Raw genomic sequence first — 21,268 nt, forward strand, 5'->3', positions numbered from 1 at the left:
GCTCTAAAATAAATAAAAAAGTACCCAATTCACATTAAATGAATGGTCCAATCTTTGGAATTAAAGTAGTTTTATCAAGTCATTAACATAGGTGGGATTGAGTTCCTGTTAAAGTGTGCTGGAGAACTGTTGAGAGACACCAAGAGGCCATTTTGTGCACTGCCATCATAATGGCATCATATTTCTGGGTTATAATATTTCCATTATCTGATTCTAGGCAAACCACAGGAATATCAGTATGGTCAGAGGTTTGGTTTGTTTGCTGGATTACAACATATATCACCCTTGTATATTCATCTGACAGGGTCTGGCAACCACCTAGATTAAATCCTTGTGAATCTGCACACAACTCCAACAATGGACTGATTTTTTCATTGTATCCTCCAAATGCTGCTTCAAAGTTGCCCCCATCCCATCTAATATCCACCCTAGCACAGGACCCAGGGGTGTGTCATACTTTTTTTTGATTGAAAACTTTTTCCTTGGCATTTACTTTGTGGCCCAGCATATGGTCACTGTGGGGGAATTTTCCACATAAACTTGAAAGTATATTCTGCTAATGTTTGGTGGAATGTTCTGTAAATATTTAAGGTTGTTGATAGGGCTGTTGAGATCTTCTGTATCATATATTCAGAATGATAGTGACATCAGGTGGAGAGACTGGATTATAGTTGAATGTTGGGTTATGGTTTATTTTCTGTAGAGGGTTTAATTATTACATTATAAATACCAAAGAAGTCCCACAAATAAGGCATGAACCAATGGTCATTTTGTGTCAAGAGCCAAGGATAATTATTATAGCAAATAAAAGAAAAAAAGGATTTAATTTTTGTTTCTTGAAACTTTGAATTTGGGCCTGGGGTTGTGGCTCAGTAGTAAAGTGCTTGCCTAGCATATGCAAGGCACTGGGTTCAATTCTCAGCATCACGTATAAATAAATAAATAAGTAAATAAGTAAAATGAAGGTCCATTGACAGCTAAAAAAATATTTTAGAAAAGAAACTTTGAGGCTGGGGATGTGGCTCAAGCGGTAGCGCGCTCGCCTGGCATGCGTGCGGCCCGGGTTCGATCCTCAGCACCACATACCAACAAAGATGTTGTGTCCGCCGAGAACTAAAAAATAAAATATAAAAAAAAAAAGAAAAGAAACTTTGAATTTTGAATTTCTTATTTTCATTTTCTGATGAAGAATTTGTTCCTACTTATCATTGTGACACATAAATATAATCTCAATGAATCAGAGCTGAGGTAGAAAGATCAAAAGTTTGAGGTCAGCATCAGCAACTTAGTAAGACTCTGTCTCAAAATAAACAAATACATAAATAATGATAATAATAAAGGACTTGGGATATAACTCAGTGGTACAGTGCCCCTGGGTTCAATCTCCAGTGCTAAAAAGAAAGAACTTATTACTTAAATTGAGAAGTGAAAGTAGGAGGGATTATCTTTTTGATTATGGGCTTTAAATTTCTCAAAAAGGGCCCTTAGAGAAGAGTCAGCTTGAAGAGTTAAGGGGGAAGAAAGAAGGCCTCAATGGCTAAAGAATAGTAAACTCTTTAGACATTGGTAGGAAAGTAGAGGAATGTGAAGCTAAAGAGGTAGGCAGGGCCAATTCATGTCCAACCTGTAGGCCAGGATAATGGTTTGAATTTGATTCTGAGTTTGAGAGGCCATTAGAAGGCTTCAAGTGAGAGGGTGACAAGATCTAATATACATTTTAAAAACGATCAATGTGCCTGCTGTGGAAGAACACCTGTAGGAGGCAATAACCTCCTTATTGAATAACCTTCAGGTTATTCAAAAAGGGCTGTCCTAATAGTACAGTTGAGAGATTTTAGGTAGCTTTGGAGATGAAGACATGCCATAGGTTCAGAATATATTTTAGAGTTATATTATGAAGAAAAGCAAAATCATTGCCATCATCATCATCATCACCACCACCATCACCATCTCTAATATTCACTAAGTGCTGTTTTGGTGGTAGGCATGGGATTACTAAGTGTCACACATGCAGACTTTCTTTAAATCCTCAAAATAATCTCTATGTGGTAGATTGCCCCACTTTATAAAGAGGAAACTGAGACTTTAAAAAGTTAGCTTATGTGGACTGAGGTTGTGGCTCAGCGGTAGAGCGCCCACCTAGAACATGGGAGGCCCTGGGTTCCACCCTCAGCACCACATAAAAATAAATAAAATAAAGGTAGTGTGTCCAACTACAACTAAAAAAAAAAAAATTTAAAAAAGTTAGCTTATTTAACCAGAATACATTTGTTGATTTTCACATTAGTATAATGCAGACTTTTGATTTTTAGGTTTAGAAAAATAAGTAAATGGGACACAAAATAGATGGAAGATTGTTTTTCCGCCAATGAAATACCAGGAAATTAAATTAAATACCAGGAAAATAAGGGGTTTATAGTTGTTAAGATAAAGATATTTTTATTGTAAATTGCAATCTGATATCTTTGGATGACTAAAGTTGTATGGAAAGGAAGAGATGCTCTGTTACAAATGAATCCTCTTTGGTAACTTTTGCAGTGTTTGGGAGTGGGAGCAGAAAGAATAATTTACCCTCTTTTATGGTAATTTTTTTTTCCAAGCAGAAGGAGTTCCATTAGTGAAATTCTTGGTTTCTGTCTGTCACTTATTCCATGCCAGGTGAGGAGGGGCGGTATCTGAGGTAAATTTAGGAATAATAGTCTGGACATGTTCAGCTTTTTCCTTTTTGGGACCCAGGTTGCCCACAGAGCACACTTCTCTCCGGTTTCTTCACTGGAGTTCTCCATAGGCTTCCATGTCTGCCTTCTTAGGATGGAAGCTCAATTACAATTCATGTTGTTTCTACCCACTAAGTTTTTCAGATATTCTGGCCTTTCATAGTAGTGTAGGGAGTATTTCAGCTTCTGTTTGTTACCCTGGTCTTATTTCTCAGTTGAGTAGCACTCAGGGGAGATAGAGGGGTGTTTTTATTTCATTTCACAGAGACACCCTCTCCTCCAACTAAGAAGAAAGAATGACTTTCATAAATCTGATGGTGAGATTTAGGTAAAAGGTGATGCTGATTCTTTATGTTATATTGGGGAGAAGTCTGCCTTTTTGGGAAGAAGAGCCAAAGATTTTAACAAAGCTGACAATATATTGGATCATTTAGTATGGTTAGAAATGATTCCTACTGCTTTAGCTATAAAAATTGAGGCAGCAGTTGCTATGGAGATTTGACAAGTTAAAATAACAGCTTTAAGTGAGAATAAAGAAGCAGTGAGAGTAAGACCTATGATTACATGCTCTGTATAACTACTAGTGATGAATGTTGAGTGCTTCATTTTACCTGATTAAATTATTAAACACAATTTTTTCTTTATTCAAAATGAATGGGATTTCTTATTCTGTCAATCGAGTCACTGTTTGATACAGTGATTATTTCTTCTCAGATCTACTCCAAGGTGGAACTAAAGAAATAAATGTGTGTTGCCATATAATCTTAATAATATTCAGGCCTGATATTTAAAAATCCTGTTATTATAATTAAACCTCTGGGTAGGATCTAGGGATAATTGACAAAACTGTTCTTTGATGCCCTTTGTGAAATTCCTGGAAGAGAGCTATAATTTTAATATGCATTTTAGACATTATTCTCCAGGTGTTCCCTAGCTTGATGGAGAACCAAACAAAGGAAAATAGGCTTCTATTTCAGTAGGGACCTTTGAATCATAAGAAAATAAAGATAATTTTCCTTACTGCAATGGAAAATTAAATTTTAGCATCTCTTTCCTTGGAGATATTTAAAATTGAGTAGATGAACCAAATCTGTGCTGAGTTCAGTGATGTCCTGTTGTTCTTTGGTGATGGGGAGGCGACTGTTTCAGCTGTTGCATGCCACAGTAAGATAATGATTTACCATGATTATTTCTAGAGTATTTTAAAATATTTAAATTATTATGATATATACATATAAAACTATCAGTAAATATTCATGAATTTGGGCATTTTATATAATTAAGATTATGTTATTTAAAGGACTTTATGTAAGACAAGATTTTTTTTTCTCTTGAAAGAAAAAAGAACAAGAGGAAAAGGAAGGAAATAAAGAAGAAAATTAGAAGTAGGGGGTTCTGGGATTATAAGGTTACACAAAATGAAATAGTAATTTTTCTACTGATTTAAAACAATTGTTTCTTGATCATGGTGGTTCTAGCAGCCGTTACTAATTCTGAGGTAGCTACAAGGAATGAATCTGTAGCCAGTTCAAACACATGGTCATTTTACATACTGTGATAGAATGTGCTCATGTGCACATGAATTTTAAAATTTCCTTGGATGACTTTTAAGTTAAAATTCCAATTTTAATTGTTAATCATTTAGAAAATACCATCTTGAACTTTTTATCACATAGTTGGGTACAATGTTCTTCTTGAAATAAAGCATGCCAGTTAATTTATGTCCAAGGAAACCATTATGCTCTTGTTAGAAATGGAGGCCTCATGGCTGAGAAGTAGCTCAGTGGTAGAGTGCTTGCCTGTCATGCTGGATTTTGATCTCTAGTACTGGAGGAAAATATAATAATAAAAAAGAAGGCCTGAAATACAGGGTAGCATCACATAACATATATTTCCAAACTGAGTTTTATTTCAGTGATTTTTTTTTTTTTAGTTGTAAATGGACAGATGCCTTTATTTTATTTATTTCTATGCCGTGCTGGGGATAGATCCTAGTGCCTCACTCATGCCATGCAGGTGCTCTGCTGCTGAGCCCTAGACCTCAGATTTCAGTGAATTTAAACTCTAGTTTCTGTCTCAGTTGAGTTAGGGACCTTGCTGGTTTTGTGTGAGATCATTTTTTAGGGTAGTGGAAGGCTTTTCCTTTCTAGGGACCAGGTCTCTGAGGCTACTCCTGACCTTGGAGCTTCCCTTCCTACTTCCCTCTGTCACCACATTAAATATATTATTTTGCAAATTCTTCCAATAAAGGCTCTTTTGCAGTGCAAATAGCACAAACACAATCAGAGTCTCTTGTCTACTTGCGTCTTTGTCCCCTTTATTTAATCATTCATTGCCTGGAATGAGATGGGACTGACCTCAAGGAACTTCATTGGTAAACATCCCAAAGGTGTTATCACAGTAATTATATGTTTACATTTCTCTACATTACTGGACTGAGGGCTTCTTTTGGACAAGAAATATGCTTTATTGTTGTTGTTTTTACTTTGTATTCATGGTAAAGAATCTAGCACCGGTCCACTCAATTTTCCATTTATGCAAAAGCTGGGCTTCTGTATGGGTTTAGCTTGAGCAATGAATGCGCCACTAATCTGGCACATTATCCATGTTCTATGAATTCAAAGAGAAAACTAAAAGGAGATGCATTAACAGATTAAAAGGACTTTTAACTATTTGATTTCCTATCTTGATTCTAATTGACTTAGAAGTTGGTTTGGTGGAAATTGGTTGGAATCATGGCAGCAGTTAGGCTCTGAACTTGATAAATAGTTATGTGACCCTTTCACCCACAGCAAGAAGTACATACTGTGATATTTTGCTAGTGAATTATTATAACCTGGATTTTGTTCATTTCTATCTCTAACTAACTGAATTCTATGAGATCCTTATAGTAATTGATCTTTCAGTTGTGATTAAAAAACTAAAAATTCAGGCCCTGGGAGTCACAGCTATATAACATGAAGTGGGAATTAAGTATGTGGCATTTGTATAGGTTCATTCATTTATCCTGTGAATTTTATTGAGTACCAACTTGAGCTCTAGATGTATATTACTCCATTAGACACAGTCCCTGCCTGCATGGAGTAAGCCTTCTGATAAGGAAACAGTATAAATAAGTAAACAAAAAAATAAATGTCTAAGTGCAAATTTTGATATATGATTTTGATGGAAATTATGCTGAAAGTGAAGAGAATACAGGGAGAAATAGGAGTGAGGTGATCCCTACAGAGGAAATGGCATGTGCACAGTCGCTGAGGTGCAAAGAAAACTTGTGTTGAAGGTACTGAGAAGCAGAGTGCAAGTAGGTGTGCCTGGAATGCTGGTCAGGAGGAGATCCTAGCATCAAAGGAGTGAGAGAGGTCAAAGGGGGCCATGTCATGCAGGTAGATTTGGATTTTGAGTCACTGTGCAAAGATTATTATCAATGATTTAAACATTTGGCAGTTTTCAAAAATTATAGTTTTTGGTTGAGAATATTGGATAGAGATTGTGCTCTTAATAGATGCTTCTTAAAGTATGTATTAGTTTCTTAAATTAGGTTAATCTTTTTCTGTGAATTATGGAAAGATAAATTTTTGATATCTATTCAAATTTTCAGGGAACATTAACTTAGTAATATATGGTAAATCAGAAAATGAAGCAAACCTGAGTTCTTTTTAGTTGAGAAGAAGGCAGCATGAATATACAATTTCCTTTTCTTTCATGGAGACTATTGAGGAAAAGTTTTCCTTATGCCTCTACATTTTCTGCATATGTTGTGAATGAACCACTTGCTGTTCTTTGTTCTGGATATCTTTTGTTGATATAACAAATAGCCTTGAAAGGTAAAAATGGTGCCTCCTTCTGTAGCAAATAGATCCATTTATATATAACCTTGGAAAACAGAAATAGTGATTTCCCCCAGAGCAAAGGGCAAGTAGTCAGTCTTGCTAAATGTTATCAAAGACTGGGGTTCTTTGAGCACTGTTTTCTCTCCTGAAATGAATCTCACTGTCTTTAAAGGCATCCACCAGGGCCTACTTGGGCAAGGAGAGCTGACACACTTACTGATGCTCATGCAGCATGTGGTGATTAATAAAGTCTTTTTTCTCTGACCCAGGAGGCCTATGTCTTCTGCCAGTATCCATAACTATTAACTTACAAATGCTTAAGGTCTCAAACTCTTCACAGTTCTCTGCAAATTCCTCAGCAATCTAGGGCAGTTTATGCCCTTGTGTTTTTCAGTCTTTAAGATATTCACTTAGCATTTTTTTTGTCACTGCCTTTCTCCTCCAAAGTCACAAGATGAACTATTTTCAGACAATCACATCTTAAGTGTGATTTCTATTCTAAAATACATGTGTGAAACCTGCTATCTATTAATTATTCTGCTTTGAATATGCTTAACCAAATGGGAGAATTTTTCAGCAACAAAAAGAATGCTACACTAAAATTTTAGGATCATCAAAACATATGATACTCGATTTGAAAATTAAAAATTTATGTGTATGTGTTTGAAAACATTACCCAAGCATATTTTAATGAAAAATTCTTACACGATAACCTCTAAGAGATTTACACAATGGTTTTTCAGCTGTGGTGGATGGCCTTGGCTTCTCGACTCCTCCTTACCAGGGATTTGAAGAGCAGGCACCACCTGCAATACCCAGTGAGGCAAGGTACTGCTCTAGCAGCTGGAAATGTTCTGTATTTATACTGTTTAAACCAGTAACATGAGCCACACATGTGGCTAGCCACTCAACATTTGAAATTGGGCTAGTCCAAAATGAGGACTGTTGTAAGTTTAAATTATGTACCAGATTAAGACTTGGGGAAGAAAAGTAATGTAAAATATCATTAACAACTCTTAAAATTGAGAAGGTTTAAAATGGTAATATTTTAGATAGGTCAAATAAAAATAGTACTAAGTTAATTTCATGTATATTTTTACTTTCAATGTGGCTCCCAGAAAGTTTTAAATTCCATATATTGTGTGGTTATAGATTTTTGTTACTTAAAAGGTAGTTCTCAGGACAGCATCAACAGCATGCAGCTCATCAGAAACTTAGAATCCCACACCCAATTGTATTCCAATAAAACCCATGAGATATGTATATACATTACAGTTTGAGTAGGAGTTTCCTAAGACTGGTAGTGCCAGATAAGACATCCAGTTAAATTTACTTTTCAGATAAACAATACGATTTAAATACAGTATGTCTCAAATATTGCATGAGACATGTAAGAGAGCCCCTGTAGGATTAAAAGCCCCAATCGCCCCAATTTCCTGATATATTATTTTTCTGCAACTGAGCTTCCTCATGCTAAGAATGGAAACCCAAGAACTGGCCTCAAAGCCTGGGCAGGTGCCAGCAAGGGTTGAAAAACTAGAACTATAATACATTCTGTGACTAATACTGTCTAGCTAAATCTGCATATGTATATTTCCTGCCTTTTGTCTGTCTGTATACCCTTTCCACCCTTTCCTCTTACAAAAGCTGTTTGCACCCCTGAACCCTCCAGAAATGGAGATTTGAAGCAGAAAAGGTCTCCTCTATCTTCCTTGGCTTTTAGTAAACCTATTTTCTTCCATCAGCCTCTGTCTCCTGAGTTTTGAAGTTGGGTGGCAAGCAGCAGAACGTGCAATTCTGGTAGCAGACTACTGATATTAAAATTATGTGTTTTCCTGAAATTCAAATTTAACTGTGCATTCTGCAGTTTATCTGCCAATGATAGCTAAGACTAAATTTCTCCTGTCCAGGCCTTGGTTTAATACTTGAAATTCCTCAGACTTAGGAAAGGATCAAATAGTTAAAAGGATAGGTGGAAAGTAGAAGTTGGGAGATGAGAGGACAAAGGGAAGAAAAGGATGTATGAGGGAAAGTAAGAATAAAAAGGACATGGAAAGACCACATTTAAGACCAGCTTTTCAGTTTTAAAATTTTTATGAGGAACTTTCCCCCTTATTCCTGCATTCCTCTACATTCCTCAGTCACTGTGGTTTTTTCTCTTCATTTTCTGATGGGGTCCCTGTTGTCCATGAGGAGAAGATAGCGAGGAGGGGGAACAAAAATCTTCTTGAGCAAATCCCAACCTTCCTATAATCCATCACCTCTCTGAAATTGATTTACAAAAAAGCCCTTATCAGAATGACTGTCACTAAGAACACGAAATAATAAATAGTAATAATAAATGCTGGAGACGGTGTGAAGGAAAAGAAATCCTATGGTACTGTTGGTGGGAATATAATTTAGTGTAGCCACTATGGAAACCAACTTGGAGGTTCCTCAGAAAACTAAAAATAGAACTATCATATGATTCAGCTGTACAATTCCTGGATATATACCCAAAGTAATTAAAGTCAGCATATTATAAATATACCTGCATTTCCACTATCACCTGCATATGAATTATCATGGCATAATTCGTAACAGGTAAATTATGAATTAGTTAGTCTAGGTGCCCATCAGTGGAGGAATGGATAAAAAAAATAGGTTAACATATTAACATGGTGCATACCAATAATCCCAGCAGCTTGGTAGGCTGAGGCTGTAGAAGTGCAAGTTGGAAACCAGCCTGGGCAACATAGTGAGAAACTGTCTCCAAAAAAAAAAAAAAAAAAATGGAGGGGTGGTATTGGGGATGTAGTTCAGTGGTAGAGTGTCCCTGTGTTCAATACCCAAGTACCACAACAAGAAAATATATACATATAATGGAGTATTATTCAACCACAAAGAAGAATGAAGTCACATCATTTGCAGGAACATGGGTGGAACTGGAAATCGTAATATTAAGCAAAATAAGAAAACAAAAGACAAGTTGACTTTCTTTCATATACGATATATTCGGAAAAAAGACAACCAAAAGTAGCAGAAGAGGAAGAGGATCAGGGGGAACAGGAGAGAGAAGAGCAAGGGAGAGTAGTAACAGGGAGGTGGCTATGATTAAGGTATGGTATTTGGATGTAGAAGTATGCCACAATTAAAACCTTTATTTTATATAATTAAAATGCACTAATGAAAAAAATCTCAGGGGAAATAAGTGTCCCTTTCAGCTACCAGTACTTTATCATTAATGAGATAAAGGTCACTAGGTGATAAAATCGCTGCCACTTCTATTTGGAGGACTTTCTTTATTGTGGCATTTTAATTGTAGTTTTCTTTTTTTAATTTTTTTTAAATTTTACTTATTTTTATTGGTTGTTCAAAACATTACAAAGCTCTTGACATATCATATTTCATACATTAGATTCAAGTGGGTTATGAACTCCCATTTTTACCCCGTATACAGATTGCAGAATCACATTGGTTACACATCCACATTTTTACATAATGCCATATTAGTAACTGTTGTATTCTTCTACCTTTCCTATCCTCTACTATCCCCCCTCCCCTCCCCTCCCATCTTCTTTCTCTACCCCATCTACTGTAATTCATTTCTCTCCTTGTTTTTTTTTCCCATTCCCCTCACAACCTCTTATATGTAATTTTGTATAACAGTGAGGGTCTCCTTCCATTTCCATCAATTTCCCTTTTCTCTCCCTTTCCCTCCCACCTCATGTCTCTGTTTAATGTTAATCTTTCCTCCAGCTCTTCCTCCCTGTTCTGTTCTTAATTGCTCTTATTATATCAAAAAAGACATTTGGCATTTGTTTTTTAGGGACTGGCTAGCTTCACTTAGCATAATCTGCTCTAGTGCCATCCATTTCCCTGCAAATTCCATGATTTTGTCATTTTTTAGTGCTGCGTAGTACTCCATTGTGTATAAATGCCACATTTTTTTTCCATTCATCTATTGAAGGGCATCTGGGTTGGTCCACAGTCTAGCTATTGTGAATTATGCTGCTATGAACATCGATGTGGCAGTATCCCTGTAGTACGCTCTTTTAAGGTCTTCAGGGAATAGTCCAAGAAGGGCAATAGCTGGGTCAAATGGTGGTTCCATTCCCAGCTTTCCCAGGAATCTCCATACTGCTTTCCAAATTGGCCGCACCAATTTGCAGTCCCACCAGCAATGTACAAGAGTACCCTTTTCCCCACATCCTTGCCAGCACTTGTTGTTGTTTGACTTCATAATGGCTGCCAATCTTACTGGAGTCAGATGGTGTCTTAGGGTGGTTTTGATTTGCATTTCTCTGACTGCTAGAGATGGTGAGCATTTTTTCATGTACTTGTTGATTGATTGTATGTCCTCCTCTGAGAAGTGTCTGTTCAGGTCCTTGGCTCATTTGTTGATTGGGTTATTTGTTTTCTTATTGTTTAATTTTTTGAGTTCTTTGTATACTCTGGATATTAGGGCTTTATCTGAAGTGTGAGGAGTAAAGATTTGTTCCCATGATGTAGGCTCCCTATTTACCTCTCTTATTGTTTCTTTTGCTGAGAAAAAACTTTTTAGTTTGAGTAAGTCCCATTTGTTGATTCTAGTTATTAACTCTTGTGCTATGGGTGTCCTATTGAGGAATTTGGAGCCCCACCCCACAGTATGTAGGTCATAGCCAAATTTTTCTTCTATCAGATGCTGTGTCTCTGATTTGATATCAAGCTTCTTGATCCATTTTGAGTTAACTTTTGTGCATGGCGAGAGAAAGGGATTCAGTTTCATTTTGTTACATATGGAGTTCCAGTTTTCCCAGCATCATTTGTTGAAGATGCTATCCTTCCTCCATTGCATGCTTTTAGCCCCTTTATCAAATATAAGATAGTTGTAATTTTGTGGATTGGTCTCTGTGTCCTCTATTCTGTACCATTGGTCCACCTACCTGTTTTGGTACCAGTACCATGCTGTTTTTGTTACTATTGCTCTGTAAATGTAAAATAACCATTAAAGATTGAGTCCTATTGGGTCCTATTTTTGAAAGCTTCTTAAGCCGGTGTGGTGCAAGTAAACATCAGTCAGTAACAATGGGTGTTCTTTATTTAGCTAAGCACTGAAGAAGAGGCTTTCATCTAGGATTGATTGATTCTATTTAAGGTTCACAACTATTCTTTAAGTATTCTTATACCCATTTCACAGATGAAGAAACAAGGATTTGGAGGGAAAACCACTTGCCTGGTTTCAGACAACTGGTAAGTCCCCAGCTGGGTGTGCAGTTGGCTGGTGTCTGACTCCAAAGCCAATGCTCTTCAACACTCCCTTCAATGCCTCTCAGCAGGTGGAGAGGTAGGAATTCAACAGGAAACCTTGAACTAGGACATATATGTAAATATAGGTAAGTTCCAGAGATTTTCTTAAACTGATTTAGTCACCTGAAAGATGCATGTAAAAATATATACTTTATAGATTTTATGTGACAGTATCAAAACAATGCAACTTTCTGAAAAGATCTTATCTGACATAGATTTTCTCTTAAAAAATTCCTTCCTAATAATCATTCAATGAGATGAGTAGTTAAAAATCTAAATATTGGTTTCATTCTGTACTCTAAAGTAAGCATTATTAGGTCCCTCCTTCTGCCTTCCCCCACATAATACATCCTGGGGAAAGCTGTCCTTTTATTGGTTGAATATGCTATCAGTTACAAAGCATGAAAAGTACTGCTTCTGCTCTGTTTGCATTATGAATTAACAGATGTGCTTGGTTTGAAGAAACTGATTCATTCCTTGATGGGAAGAAAAATCTTGTTTAGTTTTTCACTTCTTTTTCTATGTATGGGATTTTCACTAACTTTGGACCAGATATTTACCAGGAAGAATGTAAGGTGAGCAATTATACATCTTTTAATGAAATGCATTTGTGAACTTTAATGCAAGTCTGACATGAGATGGTTCTGTTATTTCTTTAAATGTCAAATAGCTATATCTGTTTATGGTTCAAAATTGATAAACTAGCTAATAAATGGTTCAAAATGAAGAGCTAGCTACTAAAATTATCAAACTGGAGTTTATAATTAAGATTAAAAATAATCTTTATTATAAGAGGCAAGGATTATTTATTCATAATACTCAAGAAGCATTGTAATACATGTGCAAGTATATGTCTATCAGAAAATGTTTCCTTAAATCAGTGTTCAGGGATTTCTTTTATACTTATAAGTAAATGTTAATTTCATAATTTCTCCTGTTATTCTGTGGGAAGTAATAAAACATATAAAATCTCAGAAATATATAACATGTCCCTTAAAGAAAAGGTATTAAATAATTTTAACTGGTCTGAGATGGTAATTGTGTATGATACACAGTATTTCTAATTAACTAGCACAATTTCTATTTCTCCTCTTGTTGTCACTTTGGTTTCTTTCCATACTGTATGAGAGAGCACACAGAAGTTTGTCTATAATAAAAGAATATTTGGAATCTGAATAGCAGTTAATTTATGTTATGTCTCCCAATTTTTCCTTATGTGCTGTTTCAACAAAAGCACCAGGGAATTTAGTGTGAACACAAAGCATACCAGCAAGCAGAGTGGTCTAGAAAATCTTGTCTTAAAGAATTCTTAAGTCAGCAGCAGATAAAAGCTGTAAGGATAGGCATCTTAAATTGTTTTTACCCCCTTTTTTCCCTGAATTAATTGGTATCTTCCTTCAGGTTTGCTTTTAAATAGTGAATGACTTATTTTTCTTAGGTGGTTAGTTTAATAATGTTTCATCACCAAGTTTATACAGAAATGACTGATCTGTGTACTACAGTGGAAAAGAATTATAAAAACCCGGGCTGGGTTGTAGCTCAGTGCTTGCCTAGCACGTATGAAGCACTAGGTTTGATCCTCAGCACCACATTAAAATAAAATAAAATAAAGGCATTATGTCCATCTATAAGTAAAAAAAAAGAGAATTATAAAAATCCTATTCTGTTTTTAAGGCAAGGTTAACAGATTTAAATAATCTTAGCTGCAGAAGCTTTAGATATTAAAAATTGTATAAATCAATTATCATTCAAGTCTAATATGGGGTTTTAATTCATTATAAAGCTCAGATATCTCTTGATTGCTGTTTCATGAATTTTCTTTCAAATCATGGATCTGAAATAAAAAATATCTTTCAACTCAAAATACTATTCAAGATTTAAAAGTCTTTAGGAAGGATGAGCTTGATACAGCTTTCCTTAAGCTTAGAGAGAATGCATGTCACCATTCTTCCTTTTCATATTCCTTCCTCATGCTGGGTTTATTCTGGAATCAAAAGGAAACTGTGTGATCTTGTATTGTCCACCTTGATTTCAGAGCTTATTAATTTGTTTGGTTGTTCTTGCATGTAATACATTTTAAAAATACTTTGTACTTTTCATTAGCTAGGCACTATACTAGTCTCTGGGTCTTTAGTGAAGACCAAAATAGGCAAAGTCCCTGCCCTCATAGACTAAGACTAGTGAAGAGATGCTCATTAATCAAGTGATAAATGTAATTATTAATAAACATGGAAATGTCTTGTGAGGAAAAAATATGGGAAGCTCTGAGCACATAAAATGATATCTGAACTAGTGTGAGAAGTTAGAGACCATGTTCCTGAGGAACAGATATTTGAGTTGTGATTGGGAGAATAGGTAGAAAATAACAGGATGATGCAGAACATTGCAGATAGAGAACAGCATGTTTTAAGGCTTTTATGAGGAAAGAAAGAAACATGGGGCCTGAAGAAAGGTAGTGTAGCTGGAGCAGAGAGAAAAGAGAAGAGGTAAACTGAGGTAAGTACAGTTGGCAGGTTGAGGACTTCGAGCCTGTAAGTCATGGTGGGAGTGTGACTTTTGTTCTCAGAAGGAACACAGTAGAGCTGCCTCATTGTCACATTCACCTGCATGAAGGCATATAGCACTCATAGCTACAAATCTAAGATGCTTGATTACCTTTCTAATGCTGTAGAGATCCTTTTTACTGGAAAAGGGTTTAAATAGTTTCTGCTGTGGTTCAGAGATTATATAGTAATAGGAAAATGTACATTATTTTGTTTGGCTTGAGATAATGGTTTCCAGTAAAACCTCATTAATTCAGACTTAGAGGTGTGTGTAAAGCCTATCTGGATTACAGCTTGTTTTAGAAAGTCTAACAGCATTATTATATCCATTATTATTGGATGTTCAGACCAGAATCATTGAAACAACAGTGAGCTTGTGTTGTCTACCAGAAATCTTTCATTAGTGAACACATGGAAAAATTTAATTAACAGTGCAGAGTATCAATCCAGTACTACCAATGATATTGTAGCTCATTCATTCACTCTATACTTTTATTCAATAAACATTTACTAACCTCCTTACTAACTAGATATTTCCAATTGACCTGATCAATTTTTATCTTACCTAGGTAAAACATTACAATTTTCTGTTTTTGTTCACTAAGATATTTAAAAATTGAGTATGTAATCTGGCATCATGAAATATGATATTTCAATAAAATTCAAATTAAGGAACATTTAAAAACCTATTTGTGTGGTTATATTATTATAATATAGTCTTATATTATTATAAGATTAATATATTATAAAATTATATTATTAGAAAGCTTGAAGCTCTCCAGGAAGTAGTGACTGGATATTAGTTTTTCTTATATATCTAGTGACATTTTAATTTGCATTATAGAATTTGGAGTTTAACTCAGGAAATTAAATTTCTTAGTGCTCCTAGAATGGGCTCAGAGGACTGATTCATGCTAACTCCTCTAACAAGAATCCTACTATAAATAATAACATTTTCCACACAAAATATTATAAATGAGAGAGTTCTTAAATCTTTACTTTAAGTAGTCCCAAATTAGAAATATGATAGATGCCCATCAATATATGCAAAGACAAATAAAATGTGGTATATCAACAATAAAATATTTCTTAGCAATAAAATGGAGTGAATGCTCGATATATGCAACAATATACACTGATTTAAAAGTCATTATGTTAAGACTGAAAAAAGCCAAACACTAAAGAATATATGTTATATGATTCTATTAATATAAAATTCTAGAAAATGCAAACTAATCTAAAGGGACAGAAAGCCTGTGTATACGTTCCTAGGGCTAAGGGTGGAGGGAACATCTCTTGAATGCAGAAATGTTTGGGGATATTTTTATGAGTGATATAAATATTCTGTATCTTTATTGTAGCAGTGATGTCATGAGTATGTGCCTGTGCCAAAATTTATAGATTTGTATACGTTATATATAGTTAACTGTACATAAATTATAGCTCCACAAAATGAGTGAATAAAATCAGTGAATAATTGCATGCATGCATTAATTTATTTAAGGCATCTAGTAGACATAATTGTCCCCAATTTGTCATCTTCAGAAATTCTTTTAGATAATAAATATCATATTGCAAAGAGAATTGTACATTTAATTTGTAATTGATGCCACATGATTAATTCTAAACACTTTACTTTGATATGGCTTTAGTACTCTTTGGCTATAATTATTTTTTGCATACATATCATGACATATACTATATATTCTTTAATAATTAAAATGTTCAGGTTACATGATAGTGATATGTTAAGCATAGAGTTTGATCTACATTCTCATATACTATAGGTAAAACTTATGAAAAACTTCAACTGTACAATAAATAAACTTAAAATCTTTAGAACATTTATGACCCACTTGGAGATTTAAACACTGAAAATATTTAATGTTAAAAAATTATCAATATTTATAGATGTAATATTATTATTATTTTTGAAGTCCTTATCTTTTAGAGATAGATTTCAAAATGATATAATTTCTGATATTTTCTTCAAAATAATATCACAGGGGAGAAATGGGTTATGACTTGATAATTACTAAAGCTAGATGATAGGAACAGGCAGATAGGGTGGTTTTAAAAATATTTTTGTTTATAAAACATTTCATGATGAAACATGTATGAATGTTTATAACTTCATGACTTCACTTCAGGGATTTATCTTAAAGAGCTTCACATGGATATGAACAAATAATCCACAATAACAAAGCAGTGTTTTTACACTACCCCAAAATTGGAAACAACTTATATGAATTAGCTTTTAATTACTGTAATGGAATACCTGACATAGGCTACTAATGAAAAATAAAAGAGGTTTTTTATCTCACAATTTTAGAAGTTTAGAAGCATGGTCCCTGTATTGACTCAGTTTTGGTGAGGGCTCCCTGGTGGATGGTGAATGGTAATGATGGAACATGTGTCAGGAACAAGTGATCACATCTTGAGCCAGGAACCAGAGAGAGCAGGAGGGGCCAGGCGTGCTCCTTTTGTAACAACTTTTTCTCAAGAACTGTTAAGGGTTCATGTAAAAACTACTGCATACCCTCAATAACGTAAAGATCTCCCATTATACCTGACCTCCCAATACTGACACCTCATAATACTGACATTGTGGTACCAAGTCTTTAATCAGCATGAAATTTTGGGGGACTCTCAATTCATAGCACAACTTAAATAATTAAGAATAGGAATTTGGGGTTGGGGCTGGGGCTGTAGCTCAGTGGCAGTGTGCTTTCCTAGCATGTTTGAGGAACTGAGTTCGATCCTTAGCACTACATAAAAATAAATAAAATAAAGGCATTCTGTCCATCTACAACTACAAAAAAAGAAAAATAATAGGAATTTGGCAGTGACTCAGGAGGCCAAGGCAGGAGGATCACAAGTTCAAAGGCAGCCTCAGCCTCAGCAACTTAATGAATCCCTATTACAAAATAAAAAATTAAAATGGTTGGGGATATGACTCAGTGGTTAAATGCCCTTGGGTTCAATTTCTGGTACCAAAAAAAAAAAAAAAAAAAGAATGGGAATGAGGTTAAAGATATTATGATAATGATTTCATGATGTAATATCACATTGAATTCAAAATTGAATCAGAAAAATATATAACATGGGTAACTATTTGTGATATATTTTATGTTAAAAAATTACAGTCTCCAAAATAGTATGTTCACAAAAATCTATTTTAAAGTTTTATGAAAAGTAAATATGTATATGTATGTATGTCTGTTATGTGTGTATAGACTGAAAGTATATATATATACACACACACATACATATATATCATATTTCTATTCTCATCATTTTTTAAAATACCATTTTGGTAACTGATTTAAAAAATTTTTTTTTAAAAGAATTGCATATTTTAGGGCTGGGGTTGTGGCTCAGTGATAGAGCACTTGCCTAGCATGTGTGATGCACCACATTAAAAAAATAAATAAAATAAAGTTATAAAAATCTGATGGAGAAATAGATTTAAAAAAGAAATGCATATTTGGCTTTAATTATTAGCAATTCAATGTAGTATAAAATTTCCCTATAAAATATTTTATTATGCTTTATTATTTTGTTATTATTTTTTGTTGGTTCAACCTCTGCTTGACATATGGAGGGCTCTGTACAATATTCAATGAATAAGGATCAAGGTTGATTTTTAAATTTTTTCTTTAATTTTTTTCTGAATTGTCTACATATTTGTTTGAAGAATATATATTACTTTTGATATCAGAAATTCACCATTAGAAAATGAACAGTTCTGACAAGCTGAGGTTCTGCTCCTCGGCTCTGGAATATAATAACTTAAATATACTTCTGAAAGCTTCATGTAATCTGAATTGTAGGTACTTGCTTAGCATTTTAATTTTTTTTCCAATTTCAGTTCTCAAACATCTTCAAATAAAGAAGTGGTTATAAAGAAAGGTAAGACTTGTATTGCCCCTGTGATTCCTTGGTGGAGGGTGTTAAAGAACAGCTTTTTCTGTTACAGGCTTCCCTGATCAGTAGTGGTGTTTGCTCGTACCTAGATTCCCCATGTGAAAAATTTCTTAAACTAGTATATTTTAAATTATGAGGCAAAGGAGACTCAAGTCTGATATATTTCACAGTGCTTAGCATATTATTGTCATTCAATGACATTCATACATTGATATTCTTTAGCCTTGGTACTCACATCTCTATTTGACAGGTCAACAGAATAATGGAGATATGAAACCAATCCAGAATTTCACAACAATGCCAATCACGAAGGTATGGGTCTATCCGAAAATTAGATTGTAATCTATCTTTTAAATAATTGAAACAGCAACATAGTAAAAATATAAATAATAATTCTGTTAATATTTAACATAGTTTTGCTTGAGGAGTATATTATAGTGTTCTTATAAATTAGAAAAACCTGAAATACTTAATTTTACTTGCTGTCTTATATTTTTATTACAATATTCAGTTTTATTTTTATTGCTTTCCAGACAGGATCATTACAGTAGCATTTTATCCTTTTGTATCATTTTTATTTTTTGTTGGTTTGTGCTTTCTTTTTTATTGGTACATTATAATTGTACATAATAGTGGAATTCATGTCATATTTGTGCATGCATATAATTTTCTCAGCCTCCTTCCCCAGTATCTTTCCTTTCCCTACCCTCTTCTTACCTGCTAATCCACTTGCTATACTCTACTGATATCCCTTCTAGAAGTTTGTCTTTGATTATCCTTGAGCTTGCCTTGTTGCTCCCTCTTAATTAATTTTTCTTTTATCTGTACTTGCATTGGAGTAATTGGTTCACTCTTTGTGTTGTACATTTTATGGATTTTAATAAATGTTTGACATATGTCTATCATTATAAGATATTAATTAGCCTTTTTACTTCCAGGAAGACTTTTGTATCACGGACATGTTTATTTTTAAATTTTATTTTATTTGGTTAATTAGGCTTTTAAAAATCTGAGCAAAGAGGGACATTTAGAAAAAGAACATGGAAATGCCTTCAGCCATCATAACCCTGTTAATATCTCCATTGATGGAATTTCCTGCATTCTCTTCTGGGCCAAAAGAATAACAATTAAATTTAAGAATCTGACCTGGCTGGACCTTACAGATGAAACATTTGATCAAAAGGCAGTAGTGGATACTGGCAACTCAAACTGCAGTGAGGAAAGTGCCACGTAAGTGGATCTATTTGCTTGAGGCATCCTTGAGGGGTATTGTAGTCTGTTAACTATAAAAATCCTTTTTTTTTTTTGTCATTTCAGAAAAAAAGGGGGACTCCTTTGAACATGACCCTGACATTCTTTGAGGAAGGGAGCAAGTGTTTAATATATAAATGAAAGAACAAGTCAGAAATTAACTTTATATATTTAAAATTTTTTTCCTGGCAATTTCCTTGTGGACCTTTTAAACAATTGTCATAAGAACTTTATGGAAAACGAGGGTTTTTAAAATGAGGGTTTCCAAACTCATTCTGAAAAAAGAGGAAAGAATAGAAAAGGACTTCAGGCTTAGTCTAAGTCTAAATGTTAGGTATTAAACTACTTTTGTCTCACCATGGAAGAAATTACATGTCAAAGCCGAGTTATATATGTGGATTAAACAGAGAAGATTCACTTTAGCTAGGACAAATGTCTGACTGCAGGGGGGATTCTGAAGTTATGGAACACTGTTTGTTTGCAAATGTGCAAGGGTACCTTTGAGTGGCCAAATTTCAGAGAACTCTTTAGGACATTTCAACCTGATGAGAACAATTAGTTTTAATTTGAGATAAGCTGATTAAATATATGTCACTCTTGAAGAACAAATCAATTTCCAATGTCTTTCTCTGCTTTTCAGTCATCAAAGCAAGAAATTTTGCTATTACTTGCTTTGGTCCAGGGGGAGGGAATTTGATACGTTATACTTGTGTTCTATAAACCTCTTTTTTTTTTCAATATTTGCTGGTAAAATGGATGTTTTTGGAAGAGTCTCTGCATGTGTTCTGGTCTGGTCCAGATGGATAGGATGCTTTGTATAAAACATGACATATATATATATATATTTGTGTGTGTGTGTGTGTGTGTGTGTTCTTTTTACACTTTATATAGTTTGGCTGAAAATACCTTTTTATTCCTCATCTAAAAATTCTTGATGATGGATAAAAATGGATTATATTAATGTACACTTAAAAGTCACATTATAAGTATTAGTATTTTGCGATTGAGAATGACCAACTTAACAAAAATTTAGGGAATTGAAAGTGTAAACATTCAAAATCATCCCATATCTGTTTATCCTGTTATAGCATGACTGTCATAGACTATGAAAGAGATGCCAACACTGCTGAGAGCTCAGAACCTTTTTCCTCAGGCTCTAATTTATTCCCTACAGGGCTCTTTATTTGTGGTCAGTTGCACAGAGAGAGGCTGATTGCCTGGAGATAACTTGGTTGACTGGTCCACCTAAATTGCATTTATTATGACTATAAGGTTTTTGTAGGGAAAATCAGAACACCACAACTTTTCACGGGGCTTTGGGGACCTTAGTGACCACTAGGAGCCTACAGATGGAAAAAAAATAAAAATTTGACTTCTAGACCCAGTTCTCCCAGTGAACTTTGTGATTTTACAAAAAGACCTGTAGGGTTTTCGTGTATCAGATGTGTTATCATCAGGGTGTCCAGTTGAGTTTAAGTCCTTGATGTCCTGAACAAAGAAATGAGTAAAACACACACAAATAACAGGCCAAGTACAGATTTATTAAAAGCAAAGTTGAAAGTGAGGGTATCATTCTGTAATGTAGAATGGAGTGGGTCAAGTAAGAAAGAGAAACACAAGGCCCTGGTGTCTGGAAATCAGTGTCTTATACGCTGAGCTGTGAGGAGTTCTCTTTCCTATACAAAGCAGATTAAAGACTTCACCCCACTTGCTCCCATTGTTTACCTTA

At 34.5% G+C, this 21,268-nt stretch overlaps 1 protein-coding gene and 1 pseudogene across 4 annotated transcripts in view; one reads left to right on the forward strand and one right to left on the reverse strand.

Moving 5' to 3' along the window:
- Positions 1-21,268, forward strand: part of LOC101958037 (V-type proton ATPase subunit S1-like protein) — a 42,532-nt gene that overhangs the window by 1,763 nt on the left and 19,501 nt on the right. Inside the window, exons 1-6 of one of the 4 annotated variants that reach the window (XM_040272029.2) lie at positions 11,709-11,761; positions 11,845-11,904; positions 12,371-12,393; positions 18,233-18,273; positions 18,539-18,600; positions 19,286-19,518. In XM_040272029.2, coding sequence (XP_040127963.1) covers positions 18,559-18,600; positions 19,286-19,518 — 275 coding nt within the window. In that variant the 5' untranslated portion in view covers positions 11,709-11,761; positions 11,845-11,904; positions 12,371-12,393; positions 18,233-18,273; positions 18,539-18,558. Of the gene's footprint in view, positions 1-11,708; positions 11,905-12,263; positions 12,394-18,232; positions 18,274-18,538; positions 18,601-19,285; positions 19,519-21,268 lie in introns of those variants that run through there. The other 3 variants (XM_078044643.1, XM_040272026.2, XM_040272028.2) reach the window with 3 other exon arrangements.
- LOC120885376 (ragulator complex protein LAMTOR5 pseudogene) lies at positions 43-411 on the reverse strand (annotated as a pseudogene).

Source organism: Ictidomys tridecemlineatus, chromosome 1 (assembly GCF_052094955.1).
Source record: "Ictidomys tridecemlineatus isolate mIctTri1 chromosome 1, mIctTri1.hap1, whole genome shotgun sequence".
Taxonomy (NCBI): Eukaryota; Metazoa; Chordata; class Mammalia; order Rodentia; family Sciuridae; genus Ictidomys; species Ictidomys tridecemlineatus.